The 18,857-nt window shown below is 39.4% G+C and overlaps 1 protein-coding gene across 5 annotated transcripts in view; it reads left to right on the top strand.

The window, feature by feature from the left end:
* ASAP1 (ArfGAP with SH3 domain, ankyrin repeat and PH domain 1) overlaps positions 1-18,857 on the top strand; it is a 399,692-nt gene that overhangs the window by 189,736 nt on the left and 191,099 nt on the right. For all 5 annotated transcript variants that reach the window (XM_025393739.1, XM_025393735.1, XM_025393737.1 and 2 more), the window contains one exon: positions 14,878-14,950. In XM_025393739.1, the coding sequence (XP_025249524.1) occupies positions 14,878-14,950 (73 nt within the window). The remainder of the gene's footprint in view (positions 1-14,877; positions 14,951-18,857) is intronic.

The following is an 18,857-nucleotide window of genomic DNA, read 5'->3' as shown; positions in this document are numbered from 1 at the left end:
CATGTGAAGTTTTAAAATGATCAGTGTGATTGAAATTATTTGCATATGTTTGCTATTTTCAATTTCTTGTGTTAATGTTTTTTGTCCTTCTGTTCTTCTGGGTCTCTATAGCAGCAACATAAGAATTCTGCATCCTAAGGATATATTAGAGATGTCAGCTTTTGACATCTCTAATGCATGATCTTTGTTGTGTTTTCCCCTTAGTTCTTTTGTCTTGGTTTTGTTTGTTCTGTAAAAATTGATAACAATTATTTATCTTTTTCCTGATAGTATCTGTTGTTGACATTAGAAAATTGTCAGACCTCTTTAGCTGATGTGCATAGTATATTTTTTTGAGGCCTTTGTTCAGTTTTTAAAAATTACATTTCTATTTATTTATTTATTTATTTATTTAGAGCCAGAGCCTAGGCTGGAGAGCAGTGGCTCTACCTCGTCTCACTGCAACCTCCTCCCGCTGGGTTCAAGCACTTATCCTGCCTCAGCCTCCTGACTAGCTGGGATTACAGGTGCCTGCCACCACATCGGGCTAATTTTTCTATTTTTAGTAGAGGTGTGGTTTCACTATGTTGGCCAGGCTGGTCTTGAACTCCTGACCTCAAGTGATCTACCTGCCTCGGCCTCCCAAAGAGCTGGGATTACAGGCGTGAGCCATCACGCCTGGCCAGTTTTTTAAAATTTAGTGTTCTATATTGGTGTTCCAAAAAACATTGCTCTGCAGGTGTGCAAAAATAAAAACTAGGTATTCTGATTGTAATTAGTTACTTAATTATTTATTTTATCTTGGTTGGGAATTGTTGGAGTATAGAATTAAACATGTTTCTTTAAAACATTCCAGTCTTCAATAGCCTGACATGCATTCAGTATCTCCAGGAAAAAGATATCGCTAGAATGTAGTATTTTCCAAATTTACTATTAATTGTTTTCTCCAGAATACTTTCCAGCATCTCTCAGAAACAGTTTTCTACAAATCACAGGATAAGAACTGCTGGTTTAATTCATTTGGATGTTTTTTTTTTTAAACTCCATCAATTTTTTTATGAGAAGCAATTCTTCATTTTTAGTAATCATCTTTATGCAAATGTATAGCCCGGGCTTCTTGGTCCCCTCTGCCAAATTAGGTCTTTCTCTCCTTATTAAAAAATAAAACAAAACAAACCGACAATGACCAGATCTGTGGTTGGCAGCTCTGAGGTTTGTTTTAATGAATAAACAATTGGGTCTAAATGCATAACTGAAATGGAGAAGTCACCAATGACTTACTGCTTGTATTCCCTTCAAACTTCTGTTCTCAGAAGCTAGGAACGTGAAACAGCTGTAGTAAGCTTAGCATGTGCTATACTTGGACATGATAAAAAGTAGAATAAAACATGTTTTTTTTAATTGGAGAAGCAGTCAGACATGGCAGAAAGCACAGACTTTGGAGTTAAACTTTCTGGGGCTAAAATCCTGATTTTTCCGTTTACTAGTTTTTGGCCCTGGATCCCTGCTTTCTTTTTTTTTTTTTTTGAGATGGAGTCTCGCTCTGTCGCCCAGGCTGGAGTGCAGTGGCCGGATCTCAGCTCACTGCAAGCTCCGCCTCCCGGGTTTACGCCATTCTCCTGCCTCAGCCTCCCGAGTAGCTGGGACAAAGGCACCCACCACCTCGCCCGGCTAGTTTTTTGTATTTTTTAGTAGAGACGGGGTTTCACCGTGTTAGTCAGGATGGTCTCAATCTCCTGACCTCATGATCCACCCGTCTCGGCCTCCCAAAGTGCTGGGATTACAGGCTTGAGCCACCGCGCCCGGCCGGATCCCTGCTTTCTAACTCCGTTTCTTCATCTCCAAAAAGGCATTATTAATGCATGTCTTCTTAGATTGATGAAGTCTTTGAATATTAAATTCAAGGTCAACTTTTCAGAATATTTCTTGGAGGTCAGAGGATGCAAAATAGGGACATAGAAATGGCTGGAATTAGAATCTGAGCCTAACACTATGGCCTATCTTTTTAATTGCATGGAAATCTTGAATATCAGGTACTTTCCCAGATATATATCCATGTTGATGCTATCTGTGTTACTTTTTTTAAAATTAAAATTGCTTTCATTTAAAAGGAAATCTAACATGCTAAGACAGTTAGAAGAATAATGTTCCTAGGATTTGAAAATACTTGATTTTCAAAAATCAGAGCCAGGAGAGACTGCAGATTGGTGTAGTCTTGCACATTTGCAGGTCAGGAAGCTGAAAACCAGAGACATCTGAGGGGCAGTCAAATTTAGATGGTAGGTTCCAGTTTCTGTGCACTGGACACATCTAGATCTTCTGCTACACCCTGGGGTGCAGGTCCAAAAGATGGCTCTACAACTGGGAAGAAATAATATATAAATAAACACATACATAGGTATGTCTGGTATCTTAAAAGATTAATAACTGTTCTTTGCCAAGATAAAAATGTGAGGAAAACGTCATTATAACCTGGCAGGTGCTCTCATAGCACTGGTGAATGAAGAGAGATTATTTCTTAATTGGAGACAGGGGGCAGTGAAAATTTCTTATTGGGTGATAAAACCCAATCTTAAAGGTTGAAGAAGAGTTTGTAAAATTGTTAAGAAGATGATGGAGAAAAAGGTGAAAGGCAGAAGTATTGTTCAGAAAAGAGAAAATTTTAGCTACTAGAATTAGCATCTCTAGAGTCATAAAGGCCAGAAAGGAGCCTGGCATGTTTGGACATCATGAACTTGGAGAGCCAGGAATATAAAGTGGATAGTCACAATGACAAGGGTGGGCTGGCTGCAAAAGGGAGTTTGTGAAAGTGAGGTGAGGCAGAGAAGGGCTTTATGAGCCATGGTTGGGGGTTCCACTTGATTCTGTTTTAAAGTCAGGGAGTGGCATGACTAGACATACTTAGAAACACTCAGCAACGGTGCAGAAGATGGATGAACTGCTAGAGGCTGTGGAAGTATCTGGCTGGGGCATGATTAAGTCCTAAAGTAAGACAGGAGCCCTTGGAATGGGTTTCAGAAATGCTGCAGAATATCCTGGCATAGAGGCACACACTTGTAGGCTCAACTGCTCTGGAAGCTGAGACAGGAAGATCCCTTGAGCCTAGGGGTTTGAATCTAGCCTAGTAACATAATAAGACCCCTGTTTCTAATAAATAGAAAACAACGGAAAAAGAAATGCTGCTGAGATTGAATTGGCAGAATTTTGCGGCCTCTTGGGAAGAGGGTTAAACAAAAAGAATGTGACTTTAGTGTCCAGGTGAACATCTTTGTGCCATCACTGTGATACTAAAGAGACATGGAGGAGGGAGGAAGAGAAGATTTGGAGGAAGACTTGAGTTTGGGGTGTAGTCCCAGAGGAGGAAGTGGATTGAACCACAACAGAAATACTTCAGAGAAGTTCTGTGGTGTAATACCCAGCTTGTCTCTTCCCTTTCCAGTCTTGCCCCTTTACCTTCTGTTTTCACCACAACAGTCAGAGTCATTTTTCTCAGGGTCAGAGCTAATTACGTCTTTGTTCTAAAACCCTAGAGGCTCCATCTTGGCCAAACTACGGCCTCCAGAATACAATCCAGTGTCCTTACCATGGCCGTTTCCTCCCTGTGTGATGGGTCCCAGTGTATCTCTTCAAACCTCCTGTTACCAATTGTTTCAGGCATCTGATCTCCCTAATGCTTCTTCACACCAAGGGCATCTTTTCTCAGAATGTTGGCATGCACATGGTTGTTCTCTATCTAGTCCACCTTGAAGAAGAGAACGTTCTTGTCTTCACCAGGTATCCCCACACCTAGAGCAGACTTGATGCCTGGAGGTATAGGTCTTTGTAGATGGAGGAGCCGTATATGCCTGTTCATTCCCCCCGCCACATTCCTCAGCACAGACTAAATGTTTGAGTGACCTCTCAATGGGCCAGAGTTAGGATTAGAAATACCAGAAAGATAAACTATTCCTCTTTGATGAGTAAGCTCCTGTTTTCTTTCCCGATCCCACAGATAGGCCCACTAATTATTTTCAAGGATTTTTCTACCAGTCAGTCACTCTCAGTGGTGGTTTTCAGTAAGTCACCAGTATTTTAAAGGGCACCTGGAAACTCTCACAAGCCTTTGCATCTCCACGTGGTGGTGTAGTTGGTTATTTATATTAAGCCTATTTTCTGTGTGCAGGTACATATGTCAGCAATCAGTTTTAGTGAAAATGATGCCCATTGTCAAGACTCTAGTTCTCAATTTGTGAAGTCCACAAAGGCTGTAGTTCCCAGGGTGTGCCTGAAGCTAAATGGAAAGCCCCTCTGTGGTTTTAACTGACACTATGCTGAGCAAAGTATTTAGCAGATAGAGCTATGTGAAATGGCTGATGTGCAGCCCAAATCTGACCTGCTTGGGTGACACAACCCCAGTGACCTGCAAGTTGACTCCTTCCCCCCTTTGCTTTTTATCTCAACTACTCTTTAGCTGTTTTACATAGAGCCTCCTGGAATGGGAAGAAAAAGTCTTTGAAACTGATCGTCTAGTAGCCTGATTACTGAATCCTTGTTTTTTTTAAGGATCCTCCATCTTTTGAACCCCATTGTGTCAGGTTGAAGGGTTGGAGAGCAACATGGTTATGAATATAGACCTTCGGATCAGGAAGATCTGCTTTGGAATCTTGGCTCTCTTATTAGCTGTATATCTTAGGGCCATTCTGATGTTCAATTTTCTTATCTGTAAAACATAGGTAATAGAAACCTTCTTATAAGTTACTGTGATGATTATATAAGATGATATAAAATTAATGGCAGTGTCACATTGTCATTCTATCATCATCAATATTGGGGAGAAAAGAGACAAAAATGAGCTAAAATCAGACTCTGAAGACCATTGGGAAAAGGAGGAAAAGAAGCAAACACATGTCTGTGTCAGGTATTATATGAGAAAGGCATTAACAGTACCTTTGGTATCAGAGAGAGTAACTAACTTGACCAGGGTCACACAGTCAGTGCGTGGTAGCCAAGCAAGAAGTGACACAGTTCTCTATGGCCTCAAAGCTTGTGTTTGTAGCCATGGCTTTACACCTCTCAAGATGGTAGCTTGACGCGTGAGTAGGCTGTGTTTCTTCCAAGAGGCAAAGGTTGGACCTCTTAACAAATGGTAGTTGATTTCTAGAACATTAATGATCACTTAGAACTGTGGATACTGGTAGTAACTTAGTGCCAGATGGTGTGGGATCATCAAGGATTCTACTGATTAGGTGCAGAGAATGAGCTTCCCAGAGAAAAGCAAGACTTAGCTTAGCCCTCAGAGGTGGATTGAGTTCTCTTTACAGAATGTATGGAATGGCTGTACTTGTTTAGGGTGACAGGTTTGATTTTAAGGGTTGTATTTGTTTTCACACTGGTATAAAGAACTACCTGATACTGAGTAATTTATAAAGAAAAGAAGTTTAATTGACTCACAGTTCCGCATGGCTGGGGAAGCCTCAGGAAACTTACCGTCTTGGCAGAAGGCAAAGAGGAAGCAAGCACCTTCTTCACAAGGCCGCAGGAGAGAGAGTGGAAGAGCCGTACTTTTTAACCATCAGATCTTGTGAGAACTCACTCACTATTATGAGAACAGAATGGGGGGAACCACCCCTATGATCCAATCACCTCCCGCCAGGCTCCTTGCCTGACGTGTTGGGATTACAGTTCGACATGAGAGTTGAGTGGGGACACAGAGCCAAACCCTATCAAGGGTTTTGAAGGGGATCTATTTTCCTTTCTCTATACACATTGCTGAATTGTGCCATTGGTACAAAAGGCAGAGTGGTTTAATGAAAATGTTGTTGATATGATAGGAGGCCCATACCTTCCTCTTACTCATCTAGTCTCTCTCAGTGTCTGCTTTTCCCGTGATGGGGTGCGGGGGAGGGAGGTAGGCAGGCCCTTCACCGCAAGTGGCTTCCTTTTGCCCGTGTTATGTGTAGAACTTTGTAAGACTTCCTCTACAACTCGTGGTAATTAATTGAGAGAAGTGTGCTTCATCCAGGTCCTAAGCCTTCATAAATGATTATAAAATGATTTCATCATTGATACTTGATGTGACTGACTTTTGAAAGGCAAGATGAGGCTTGGGAACCATTGTAACCTCCAAGAGTCCTGGGGCGATTAGAAAGTGAATACTTTTACATGTGCTACCCAAACAAAAAATATGTGTTGCAATATTTACCTTAGTTAAGATGGTGCTTCCTTTGAGTGATTGGAATAAACACTAAGGCTTTAAAACAAGCAGTACGTGAGAAATAAACAGCAGCATTATTGAGTTCCAGTTTTCTTCTGTACAGCTTTAATTCTTGATGCTTTTAATATAGAGTCAGATTTATTTGACTGATATTTATTGAGGCCTACTCTGGGCCTAACATAGGCCCTGCCTCAAAGCGTATACACACCTAACAAATAATTTATGCGTATGTAGGAAAGCAGACTTTTGCGAGCTAGTTTTATGCAATACCTTTTCTTTGGCTCGGGAAGTTGATAGCTTGGTGATATTTTCTTGCATGGACTAAATCCTTAGAATTGTTTAGGAGATACTGGCCGAAGGTAGTATGTTAAATTTTTGCCAAGGATCTGAACTGTGAAGTAACCCTTCAAAGTTTAGGGTCTACAGATCTTTGCTGTTCTTGGGTCAAATTCCAGCTGAGAATCATGCAACCATTAAGCTGTAGGCACTGTAGCGGACATTAAGTGTTTCTGATAGAAATCTTTATAAACACAGGAGAATCTTAAGGATACTTTTTATAGTCTAAAACAGCACAGATAAACATCTTAAAACCTTTATTTGCAGATCACATATCAACTTTCAATTTTGGGGCTGTGTTATGCAAATCAAATTTTATTTTAGGTTGGTCATTTCCCCTTCATGGCAGCCTCATTCAACTCATATTAATCTTGAAACTAACAAATGATAACATCTTTACGTCTTCGTTTCATATAAGCTGCTGCTGCCAGGTCCCTCTTCCTCTGTTGGCAAGTATTCTGCGCTGCTGCTTCCTGGTTGAACCCCACTAACTGTGGGTGTTGTATAGTTGTTACACAGGATGATTCTTAGCACTCCACGCCTCAACTCCTCAAACTGCTGTAATTGGGGCTGTACTTTGAGTTCCTGTTTCTGTTCTGCTCTCTCTGCCTCAACTTGTCTTTCCTGTCTGCACCCTTACTCCCATTCCTTTCTGGCTTTGTTGTAAGAGGAGTGTCAGGTAGAATGCCATGAGCGGCGTCTCCTCTAGGATTGCAGGGGTTGAAGATGGAATTGACCTAGGGCAGCACCTGGCCCACAGGGGACACTCTTAGTTCCTTATTCTCCTCTTAATTCCTTTCCAACCTTCTTTTTGTTATCCCTGGAACCCCATGAGACTTATTTTGCTCTTCCAAAGGTGTGCCATACAGACAAGCTATGTTTCACTCACTTCTGTATCTTTATAGCCTAACCCCTAGCCATTGCTTAGTAAATGTTTGCTGGGTGGATGAGTGCATAGAAAGATAATCCTAGTGAGGGGAAATGATGAGAGGTATTTTCAGACTAGTTGGGTTTTAATTTCATTTGTGGCCACTCCACTTACCCTTTCAGATGAGGAGATAGAGCTGCTTTGGCAGGGTTTATTGTGCCCACATGGTCATTTTGGATTCTTCCACAGTCTCCGGGAATGGGCATTCTTGTTTTTAATTTCAAGTAGTCAGGAGATTCTGGGACCATCTGTTTACTAGTGTAGGAAAGGGCAAGGCAACAAGGAGTTCATATGCACATAGTACTCAGGTCAGTTTAACTGAAACCACCAACAGGTCCTCAAATGTCAGACACAGACATAAGGAAGATATTCATTCCTTCACCTTCCATTTGTTTGCTTGTTCATTCAGTCAGCTTCCACTGAGTGCTCTAGTAAGTCTGATACCATGCTACCTGTTGGGGCCTTTTAGGTTACAACAGGGTGATCTGTACACCCTTGATTCAGCCCTCCAGCCAGATCAGTGACTAACACAAATCTTTAAAATGAATTTAATACATTTTTCCTGTGAAAAGAAGGGAAATTTTAAAAAATTAATAGATATTTACTGCACATCTCTTATTGTTTTCCAAGCTGGTGACATTGCTGTGAACAGGATAGTACCACCTCTTTGAGAGATTACATTCTATTGGGACAGATCGTAATCGCAGGAGCATGACAATAAGATCATTTCAGAGAGTGTTAGTTCTTCCTAGGTAGTAAGAGAGGGTAATGAATGGAGAGTGACTGGGAGTTGGGCCATCAGAATGTCCTTGTAAGGTGACATTTGAGCTGAAAGCCAGAAAAAAAGAGAGAAGGTACAAGCCAGGCCCATTTAGATTTAGGTGAAGAGAGTTTTAAGAAAAAGATTTCAGGAGAGAGGTCAGCAATTCTAAAAGCTTTAAGGCAGGACTGGTGCATTGGGGTTTGAAAGACTGTAGGTGTGGCTGGAACATAATGAGTAGTGGAGGGTATGGGAACAGAGGGGAGAGGGCAAAAGGCTGGGTCACATAGGGCCTTACAGGCAGTAGCGAGGACTTTGTTTTATTAGAAGAACAGTGAATTCATTCATCTTTCCTTTCTTCCTCCAAAGAGAGAGAGGGAGAGAGATTCGTTTCATTCATGTCAGTGAATCCTTACAAAGCATCTTCTATGTGAAGAAATAAACATGAATATTATCCTGGTATTATTCTTACAGAGTTTTCAGTTGATGGAGTACGGGGAGAGACACAGGTACTTAAACATCTAAAAAATAAGATACAGAGTGGAATGATATGAGAAGTATGGATAAAGCAAGCCCCAGGCTAGCAATAATAAATGTTTTATGAACAGCTTACTTTATCAATCCTATCAGAAGCCTTACCAGGCTTCCCATGTCTTCTAGCAAAGAGTTTTGTTGCTGCTGCTTTGCTGTGGCAAGAAGTGAGGAGGCCTGCAGCTGGTTAAGGAGAGGTAGATGCACAATTTGGTTTTCACACTTAGGCTGGTGCCTGTTGAAGCGTCTAGCACACTGACTGGATGAATAAATGCCTAAGTGATGTAAAAACCCAAATTTGATGATCATGAGAAAAAATATCAGAGAAATTGGTTCCAGGACCCCCACAGATACCAAAATCTGTGCAGGAAGGCCGACAGCACACATTTGCATGGTTTGCCTGTATCTCTCCCCTTTTTGAGGAGGAGACAGTGACAATTCTTCATTGTCATTCTTTCTTCTGGCACCTTTATCCACAGCTCTACTCATGATCACATTGAACAGACTTAAAATGGATAAATAATTTACTGATTTGGCGTGAGGCTGCATGAGAACTTATGTCACTTTTTCATCCTCTTATGCAAGTGTTAATTAGACATCCCTAAACACATTACTCTGCAATCCTCACTCCTCCCATCAAGGTAGCATGATTGCCTAACAAACTCAAGGCTGAAGTAATCAGTCTAAACCAAAATTAGGCCAAAGTAGCATTCCCTTGCTTCCCCTGTTAAAGGAATAACACATATAAGAACATTTACCTTGTGGCGATTATGGGACAAATGCATCCATTAAAAAGCATTTTTTAAGTGACCTCTCTGAATATACTATAAAACAATACAATGGAAGCCCTTTTTTTTCAAGTGGAAGTTTAAAAAAAAATTTTTTTTTTTAAGGAAATCACTTTGGTATAAAGTATTTGTTTCAGAGATGTTTTGCTGTCGCTGCTCCAAGTGTTTCACTGGCAGCCGCCTTCTGAGGTGACAGTAATGATAGCTAGTCGTTTTTGAGCACCTGCTCCATTCAAGGCTTTGTGCTAGCCACTTCTAGGCACATTAACGTATTGAATGCTCACAGCACTCCTAGATGGTAGGTATAATTCCCTGCTACCTTGGCATATCTCTAGGAAATTCTATGCTGATATTTTATTGTTATATGCTATTTCCTGCCTCTGTAAACATATTCATAAAATTTAGCTCCAAAGAATTGTGGTTATTATCTAAAATCAAATCTACCCAAATTAAGAGCAATTTTCCCACTTGAGTATATAGAAAGTGCCATAGATTTAGAAAGTAATTCTAAAATAGTTAGAATTTTAGAAAATCTTAATGAATAGTGGCAACAGTATTGCCATTTCTCAGTTAACGTAAATATATTTCAATAAAATATTTTTAAAGAAAGTTCACAGAATAACTGAAGGCAATGTCCTCTTAAGACATTATTCTCATCACTGTATAGTCATATCTCTTCTACATATATGGCTATACATATTAGATATGTATGCCTTTAAACTTTGTTCGAAACCATTAGGGGAAGAATTACAGAGGACCATGTTTTCTAAATTTAAAACTATTTTATCAACCATTTTCAAAACAAGTCTTATGTTGCCTACTTTTCTGTTTTGTGGAGATGATTATACTGATGAGTTTATGTATTCAGTCATTTGTCGCTTCATTTCATAAGCATTTTTGAGCATCTACTGTGTGCTAGACACTGGGAATAGGAACTCAGCCATGAACAGGTTATACAAAGCCCCTGCTTTCATAGAACTTCCATTCTTCTAGAGAAATACCGTAAAAGCAAACAAATCATGAACAGGATCATTTCAGGGTGTGGTAACACTATGGAAAAACTGGCATGACGTGCATTCGAGAGTAACCCTTGGGTGGGCCGAGTGTGTACACTGCTGTAGGGTATCCTTAGAAGACTTTTGTGGAGAAAGGACTTTTAATCTGAGGCCTGTGTAAGAAGAAAGATCCAGTCATCCAGAGAGCTTGGGGGAAGAGTTCTAGGCAGAGCAATCAACTAGTTCAAATGCCCTGAGCAGGCATGGTCAGATTCATACAACGTCTCTGAGAACATCGCTGTTTCACTCTGCTGTGACTGAGGGATACCACTCGGCCTAGAGAGGTATGCTACCCTTCCTGTCCTCAAAGTCTCAAAGGACTTTTCCATCCTTATGGTCTGGTTTCTGTAATTTTTCTACATCCTTTTGGCTGTCAGCTCTCATGTGGTGCCTCCATCAGTATGGCTTCCCAGTGGCCCCTCTCTGATTTGCAGCAGCCTGCATCTTCTCTGTGCCTAGATTCAAATGACAAAACTTGTTAGGACTATGTGTGAAATAAAAGTAGAAAGTCTTCGTGTCAAGGTTGGAAGTACTCTCCTAGATTACCATCCCTGATCCTTAGTTATGTAATGTTAAAGAGAATGTAATGATGTCGTATGGCATAACTTTACATTCTCCTTTATTCATGTATTTGTTAATTCATTCTTTCCCGCTCACGCCACCCTTTTGTATTGTTCAACTGCAGACACATACTTAAAAATGCCCGCACATGTTTTATCCTACTTTTAATGATTTGGGAAAGATAATCTTATAGCCTATAATATCTACCATTTTTCTCTTAGCCCTTATTTAATTTTACATATATGACATTTCAAAGGATGTCACTGCAGTTGTTGTTTGGCATTTATGGGAATAAAACTTTGTAGCACACTTAGACATGTGTTATTTCTAGAGGGAGCCTTGTTTGACTGAAGGACAGTATCCCCTGGCTCTCTAAAACAGGAGGCTCTTAAAAGTGCATTTTATTTAGCTTATTTTTGCCAGTGGCCAAACACTCGAGCTTAAAAGAAAAAGAAGTGTCACCTAGAGTTAACTGACTGTAGCTGTCAAATGGGGATGCTTTCAATAAACTTTAAAAGTGAGTAGGTGAACTTTACACCCTAACAGTTCATAAGCAAGTTGGTAAACATTCAACAAAAATTCTGAGACTGTACCCGCTCCCCCTCCAACGGAAGGAAGTAGGTAGATAGTCTCAAAAAATGTTATGGCTGAAATCTTTCACATTCATTTGCTCATTTGGAGTTAACTGTAAAGTCCACTTAGTAATTTCTCTTAGACTACAGTCACCTTTTTTGGTCATTATTCCCGCAAAGATAACCGATAGGTTATTTTCCTCCAGAAGCAGGTCTTTGTTTCTTTCTTGAAAGTAATTAAGAAATGTTAAGATTCAGGGGAAACTTGGACTTGCCTTCCACAACAGATTAGATGGCATGGTTGAAAAAGCGTAGGCTGGCTCTTCCTTACTTGGTATGTGACGCTTGGCAAGCTAACTAATTTCTCTGAGGCCCAAGGTTTTTTATCAGGGAAAAAGGACAATCATAAGTATAGAAAAAAATTAATGACTATTTTTAGCATTTTAAAAAAATGACATCACAGAAACAGTTCATCTAGGAATAAACCCATTTTTTAAGTAAATTTACTTTTAAGTAAATGCTTATTTGCATCATTTTCCATCTAAATGTCTCATATTTTTTTAAAACTCAGGTTTATCTCAAAACTGGTATGTAGTTGCCACCTCCCCCATATGATGAGACTGTTTTTAGTCTCAGCTTATCGCAGATATCATTAGAATGCAGAATTAGGTAGTGGTTAGAAGATAAGGCTCTGTGTTGTCAGAGACCTGGGTTCAAATTCCAGCTCAGCTACCCTGGACAAGTTAACCTTTCTAAGCCAAGCCTCTGTTTCCTCATTCATAAAATGGATATAATAATAATATTTATTTCCTAGGACTTTTGTGAGAATTAACTGAGATAATCTATGTAAACCTCTTAGCATGCTTTCTGGTTTATACCAAGTGTTTGTTAAATACTGGTTATCTTCCCTCTTTCCTCTACAGTGCAAATCTTAAATCTTTTCAGTAATACAAAATTTGTCTCTTCCCTGAAATGTCTCATAAAACATTTCCTTAAGCATGACATGCAGCATGACAGGTATGTGAGATGACTTGAGATCCTAAGCCAAGGAGCATTTTGTATAGGTAGAGGTACATTGTAGTTTTCAGGGTATCTCCTATCAATGGTAAATGATCATGGTTTTTCATTTATTTTAGCTCTTTACAATACAGTCATTTAAATTTTTTAAAAGAGATATAAGTGTATTTAAAGGGAGATATTGAACAGAAGTACAGGTGGGCAGTGGATGTGACAAGATACGGAGTTAGAATGTAGTGATGGGTATGGTGGAAATAGTGTTAGACTTGCAGTCTGGAAACCCTGTTTTGTGTCTCAACATCCCAGTAAAGAAAGCATACACTTTGGGATTTGGTAGATATAAGCGTGGAATGTGATGTTATCATTTTCTGCCTCTGTGACCTTGGGAAAGTTACTTAACCTTTCTCGCCTTCCCTTTCTATAAATATTTATTGAAGGTCTACTACATTTCCTTATCTGAAAAATTAAGATGATCTTTAACAGAATTTCTATAAAGATGCAATTCAAAGAGATAAAATATTTGAAAGCATATATATCTTATATAATTGATATGTTTTATAAATATAATAAGTTTTATACCTCATGTCTAGTAAGTGCTCAGTAAATGTTAGTTCTAGTGTTATTTAGGACCTGTGGTTGCAAGTGACAGAATTCCAAGCTCAACTGGCTTAGGACAGAAGGAATTTGTTGTCTCATGTACTCAGACTATAGGAAGGTTAACAGTGACATATGCCTTGGAAACAGCTGGAAGCAAAAACTCGGATGCCAGAGGACTGTCTCTACCTCTTTTCTCTGTAACTGTGTCTCTGTTAGTGTCATTCTGTCTGGCCACATTTTTCCTTACATCAAGAAACAGAACTACTGGCAGTCCTAAGCTGATGTGACCAGAAAGGGACTGAGCTTGTTTCCAAGCCCAGAAATCCTAGGAATGTCATTGAGTCCAGTATGAGTCTAGTGCGTACCCGGCCAGACATTGGGGTCTAGAGAACAAGAGGTGAAGGAAAATGGTAGGAAAGACCGTTTTGCATAAGGGGAATTGTAGGTGCCTGCTACCATTGCTTTTATCCGTTTCAGCTTCTTCAGGGAAGTACTTAGCCTCTACGAGCTTCAGTTTTCTGGTCTGAAGTTCCAAGGTTTAGATGATGTAATGGATGTGAGTGTACATTTAATGTTTTAAAATTTTATTTATGCAGTTTATTACTGTTATTGCTCATGCCCTGCAAATCTTGACATATCATCTGGGGGTTCCCAGGCTGACCACAGACCCTTGAAGTAGCAGAAAGGGGCCTAAAATTGTTTTAAGAAGCTAGTCCAGTGTGCCAAGTACATTGACTATGCCCCCTTTTAAACTTGTTTTTTGAGTGTAATACACGTACAGAAAGGAGTACATATCCTAAATGCACAATTTGCTGAATTTTAACAAACTAAACACAATTGTATATCCTGTACCTGGATTAAGAATCAACAACAATAGACTCCTAGAAGCCCCCTGCTTGTACCACAAGTAGATTAATGTGTTGATTCATCATCTAAGAAATAATTTAAAAGCGTTACCAGCATCATGATGGCATTTTCCAAACTGTTTTTTTAAATTAAAATATTGCTAAAATTCAACTGCCATATGTCATAAGTATTTTTTTTTAACACTAAAAGAAATCCCAAAACTTAAAAGCACTGTGAAAAGCTCTTCAGGTCATTCCTACTCATTATACTCCTTGAAACATTTTTCTGGCTAAAATTACCATTTAGGTGATAAAATGACAGTGTGCTCTTGCCTGGGTATTGTGCCATTCATGTCTATGCTTGGTTTTTCTCCTTACCAGATTGTAAATGCATGAGAGAATACAAGCCTTAAGATTTCTTAGGTGTCTTGTATTATCTTTCTTGTGCGTAATTTAGCATGATAATTGACTGACTAGAATGCTATCCATTTCACACACTGAGCTTTGTGGAATGACTGTACTTCTCCTGAAACTATAACTACCCAGATCCCAGGGACTTCCAGTCTGAAATGATTCATTGTTAATGAATATGTCAGTTTGCTGTTGCTCTGGTACTCAGGAAAACAAATGCAATTACAAATGAATTTTTCTTTTTTTTTTTTTTTTTTAATTTACCAAATCTTCTAATATCTTTTCCCCCTTTTTTCTCTTTTAGGCTCTAGACCAAGATAGAACAGCCCTTCAGAAAGTGAAGAAGTCTGTAAAAGCAATATATAATTCTGGTCAAGGTAAGCACTTACTAAAAATCAGATAACATGAATTATAAATAATGTCTACAGAGTTTTCTTAGTTATTTAAAAGATGTTAAGTTTATAGGAAACTTGACGCAAATGGAAAAGTAAGTAGGTAAAAGAAATTTCTCTTTTTTTCTCTTATCTCGACTATCAGCCCAAGCCTATTAGTGTTTCCAAAACAGAAAGAAGAGAAAGCATTAGTCGCAGTGGATTTTACTATACCCTTAAGTGCTTAATAGAGTTATGAGTAATTTTGTCACAAGTGACATGAAATAGATAAAATTTCTGTGTGAATTTGGTCAACCTGTAACTCAGTGGCTTCAGTTAAACACATCAGAATCTTTTCCCTTCTTCAGTGTACCTGTACACATTTGAAAATCAATATTGGCGATGGTCGTGGAAAAAGTTAGGGAGGAGGGGGCAAAGTTAAATTCAGACCTCAACAGACCTGTGAACTATCATCTTTTCTTTTGTTGGAAGGTGTGCCAGATAACCTATGTAACTAAATGTTTTAACTGTCTAGTGACTTTGTCACCTTGGAGTCAAAAGTATGTCATCAGTGAGTAAGAGGAAACAAACCAAATTAAAAAAAAAAAAACAAAAAAAAAAACAGAGTAACCACAAAAAATGGTAGGCTCCAGCACTGTAGAAGAGAGGCTTGGAAACATAAAATGGATTTCAGAGTTTCTCACTCACATCTTTTGTTACTATTGCAGTACCACCTCACCTACCAATAGGTTACTTCTCTAAGAAATCAGTGGTCTGTAACTTAACAGAAAACCTGGGAGGGAAGGCAGCAGACTATAATAGAAAGAGCGCAGGCCATGAAGTTGGACAGATACGGGCTTTCATCCTTGCTAATCCACTTCTTATTAGCAAGGTGACCTTGAGCTAGTTATTTCTCCTTCTTGAGCTTCCATTTTTCTTCCGTAACATGAGGATAGTGGTATTTAAAAAGTTGTTGAAGGGATTTAATGAGCTCATATCTGAAAAGGGTCTGCCAGGTTACGGGAGTTCAATAAATGCTTGTTCCTCTTAATTTTATCATCATGAAATTATTGAGCTGAATGGAACGTGAACAAGCCAAAACCCTCAGGTACTTTATGGCCCTCCCGTCTCATCAGAGCTGGGAATCACTAGCCAAATGAAACTGGAAACCTAATATTCTCTTGTTTTTTAAACCCCCCAGGCCTTGAGACATTCTGTAGTATTAATTGTTAACACAGTTTGCACCCTGGTGCCTTCATTTTGCTCCCTAATTTCTTTATATCCAATAAAACACTAACTTCCCATTAATGTAGATAACTAATGGTCATGTAGTTATGACCAAATGTTGTTTTAGGTCTTGGCTTAAGTTATATACCTAATTTATAACTTCTGCCATTAGCATTTTTTTCAATGAACTCCTACACTGTGATAGGCCCTTATATTTGATATTAGCTCTTTCGGGAGGTGAGTGGGATAAATAACTAGGAGATGCCACAAAGCGGGCTTCTGGGGTGCTGATATTGTCGTTTCTTGATGCTAGTGGTGGTTACATGGTAAAGTTCACTTTTTGATAATTCATCAGATGCTGAACTTAGGATTTATATACTTTTCTGTAGGTATGTATATTATATACCAATAAAAATATATTTAAAGTATTATATACAAGGAGGTTCACTGAAGCCTTGGTTGTGATTTGGAAGAGCAGAAAATAAAAGGGATTTATTAAATAAACCATAGTATATATATAATAGAACACTGCATACCCTTTTAAAAAAGAGAGAAACTCAAGTAGTCTAAGTCTGAGTTTGAATCCTAGCTTTGTTATACTGGTTCAAGTCAAGTATATTATTTAACTTCCAGGAGTCTTACACTTCCTTACCATAAATTAAAAAAATAATATCTAATGTGCAGGGGATTGTATGGACAAAAGGAGAGACCATCTAAGGCCCCTAATACACTGCCTGCCACATAGTAGGTGCTTAACAAATGGTAGATGGGGGAAAAGGACAGCTAGATGAATGCTTGAGTGCTTTCTCTATTTTAATTCAGTGATTCCACATATAACATTTGACCGGCCTGATTTTATAAAGAGCTTAATGAGAACCATTATTTGTCTCAGGAATAACGGTCAGTTCTCTGTAATGTGATGATGGTTTGTGCCTGAGGCTCTACACTTGTGAGCTGCAAAAAGGAGATCTTTGCTTTACAGCTGTGAGATGCTGCTGTATTTACTGTGCTGAAGGCCCCCTACATGTGACTCTTTTCCAAATGTTCTCCCTCAAGATGCATTTCATCCCTTGGCCACAATGACCACATTACTCAACAGCTCATACAAAGGCTCCTCTACTGGGGGATATGCTTCTTCCTGTTCTTTAAAGGATTTCCTTGATCACAGCTGCCCTGGGTATGACAGAAGGGAGAGATTGTTCCTGTATGGATGTAAAGAGGAGAGAGTTCAAGGGCTATATGTGTAATTTGGGTACAGCCTCCTCCAGTAGACTGCACCCTCTTTGTGGATGGGAGTGGCACAGCTAACTGAACATTGAATCTCTCCAGTCTGGATTAGGGGTTCTGTGTGCCCTCCTTCTAGGTTTGTACTATTAGAGTAGCCTCTAGTGACATATGGTTTTAAATTTTAAATGAATTAAAATAAAATGTAAAATTCAGTTCTTCAGTTTTAGCCACATTTCAAGAATTTAACAGCCGTATATGACTAGTGGGTGCCATACTGGATAGTGCAGAAATAGAAACTTCTCCATCATCACAGGAAGTTCTTTTAGACTGATACTGTAGGAGAACATGTATCCCATTGTATTGCAATTATTAACCATCTCTCTTGGAGTAGATAATGAGTCTTACCTTTGTTGATTAGGATCACCTGAAGAACTCTTAAAAACAAAAACAGGGATCTCTCAGACCCTTACCCTAGAATTGTTCCAGAGTAGAGCCTAGCTATTGAGATTAAAAAATATGTTATTCCCCAGCGGATTCTAACTTGCAGCTAAAATTAAGAACTGTTGCAGGCCGGGCGCAGTGGCTCAAGCCTGTAATCCCAGCACTTTGGGAGGCCGAGACGGGTGGATCACGAAGTCAGGAGATCGAGACCATCCTGGCGAACACAGTGAAACCCCGTCTCTACTAAAACTACAAAAAACTAGCCGGGCGAGGTGGCGGGCGCCTGTAGTCCCAGCTACTCGGGAGGCTGAGGCAGGAGAATGGCGTAAACCCGGGAGGCGGAGCTTGCAGTGAGTTGAGATCCAGCCACTGCACTCCAGCCTGGGCAACAGAGCGAGACTCCGTCTCAAAAAAAAAAAAAAAAAAAAAAAGAACTGTTGCACTGGCCTATGAGCTTTTTGATAAGACTAGTACTATGTTTTTCATCTTCGTAGTTTATGCATTTGTCAAGGTAATTTATTAGTTTGTTCAAAAAGGTATTTATTGAGCACCTATTATATTCTCCTGTTCTGGGCGTTAGGTGTTTGGCATATCAAAGTCTCTGCCTTCATGGATTTTACAATCCAGTAGAGGAGAGATAAATGTTACTCAGATCATCAAACTGGAAAGTATTTATAACTAGAAACTAGGAAGTGCTATAAAAGAAAGCTTACAAAGTGCAAAGGGTGAAATAGGAAGAAGGATCTGAGGTAGTATGAGGAAGGTACTAAGGGAGGACCACTTGGAGGAAATGATATTCGTTGTGTATTTATGCTGTACTAGGCTAAGCCAAACAAGCCGATAAGGTAAGTACCATTGTTCTCATTTTATAGATAATGAAACTGAAGCTTAGAGAGCCAGAATAACTTGTTCAGGGTACCATACCTGGCAAATAACAGAAAGAGAGCCCAGCTGCCCCCAGCTTTGCTCTTTACAGGTACTCTGTATTTGTCTTCTACCTAACACATGGCAGGGGCTC

This window comes from Theropithecus gelada, chromosome 8, assembly GCF_003255815.1.
Source record: "Theropithecus gelada isolate Dixy chromosome 8, Tgel_1.0, whole genome shotgun sequence".
NCBI lineage: Eukaryota > Metazoa > Chordata > Mammalia > Primates > Cercopithecidae > Theropithecus > Theropithecus gelada.
Note: the sequence above shows the minus strand (reverse complement) of the source record. Positions and strands in the feature narration are given on the sequence as shown.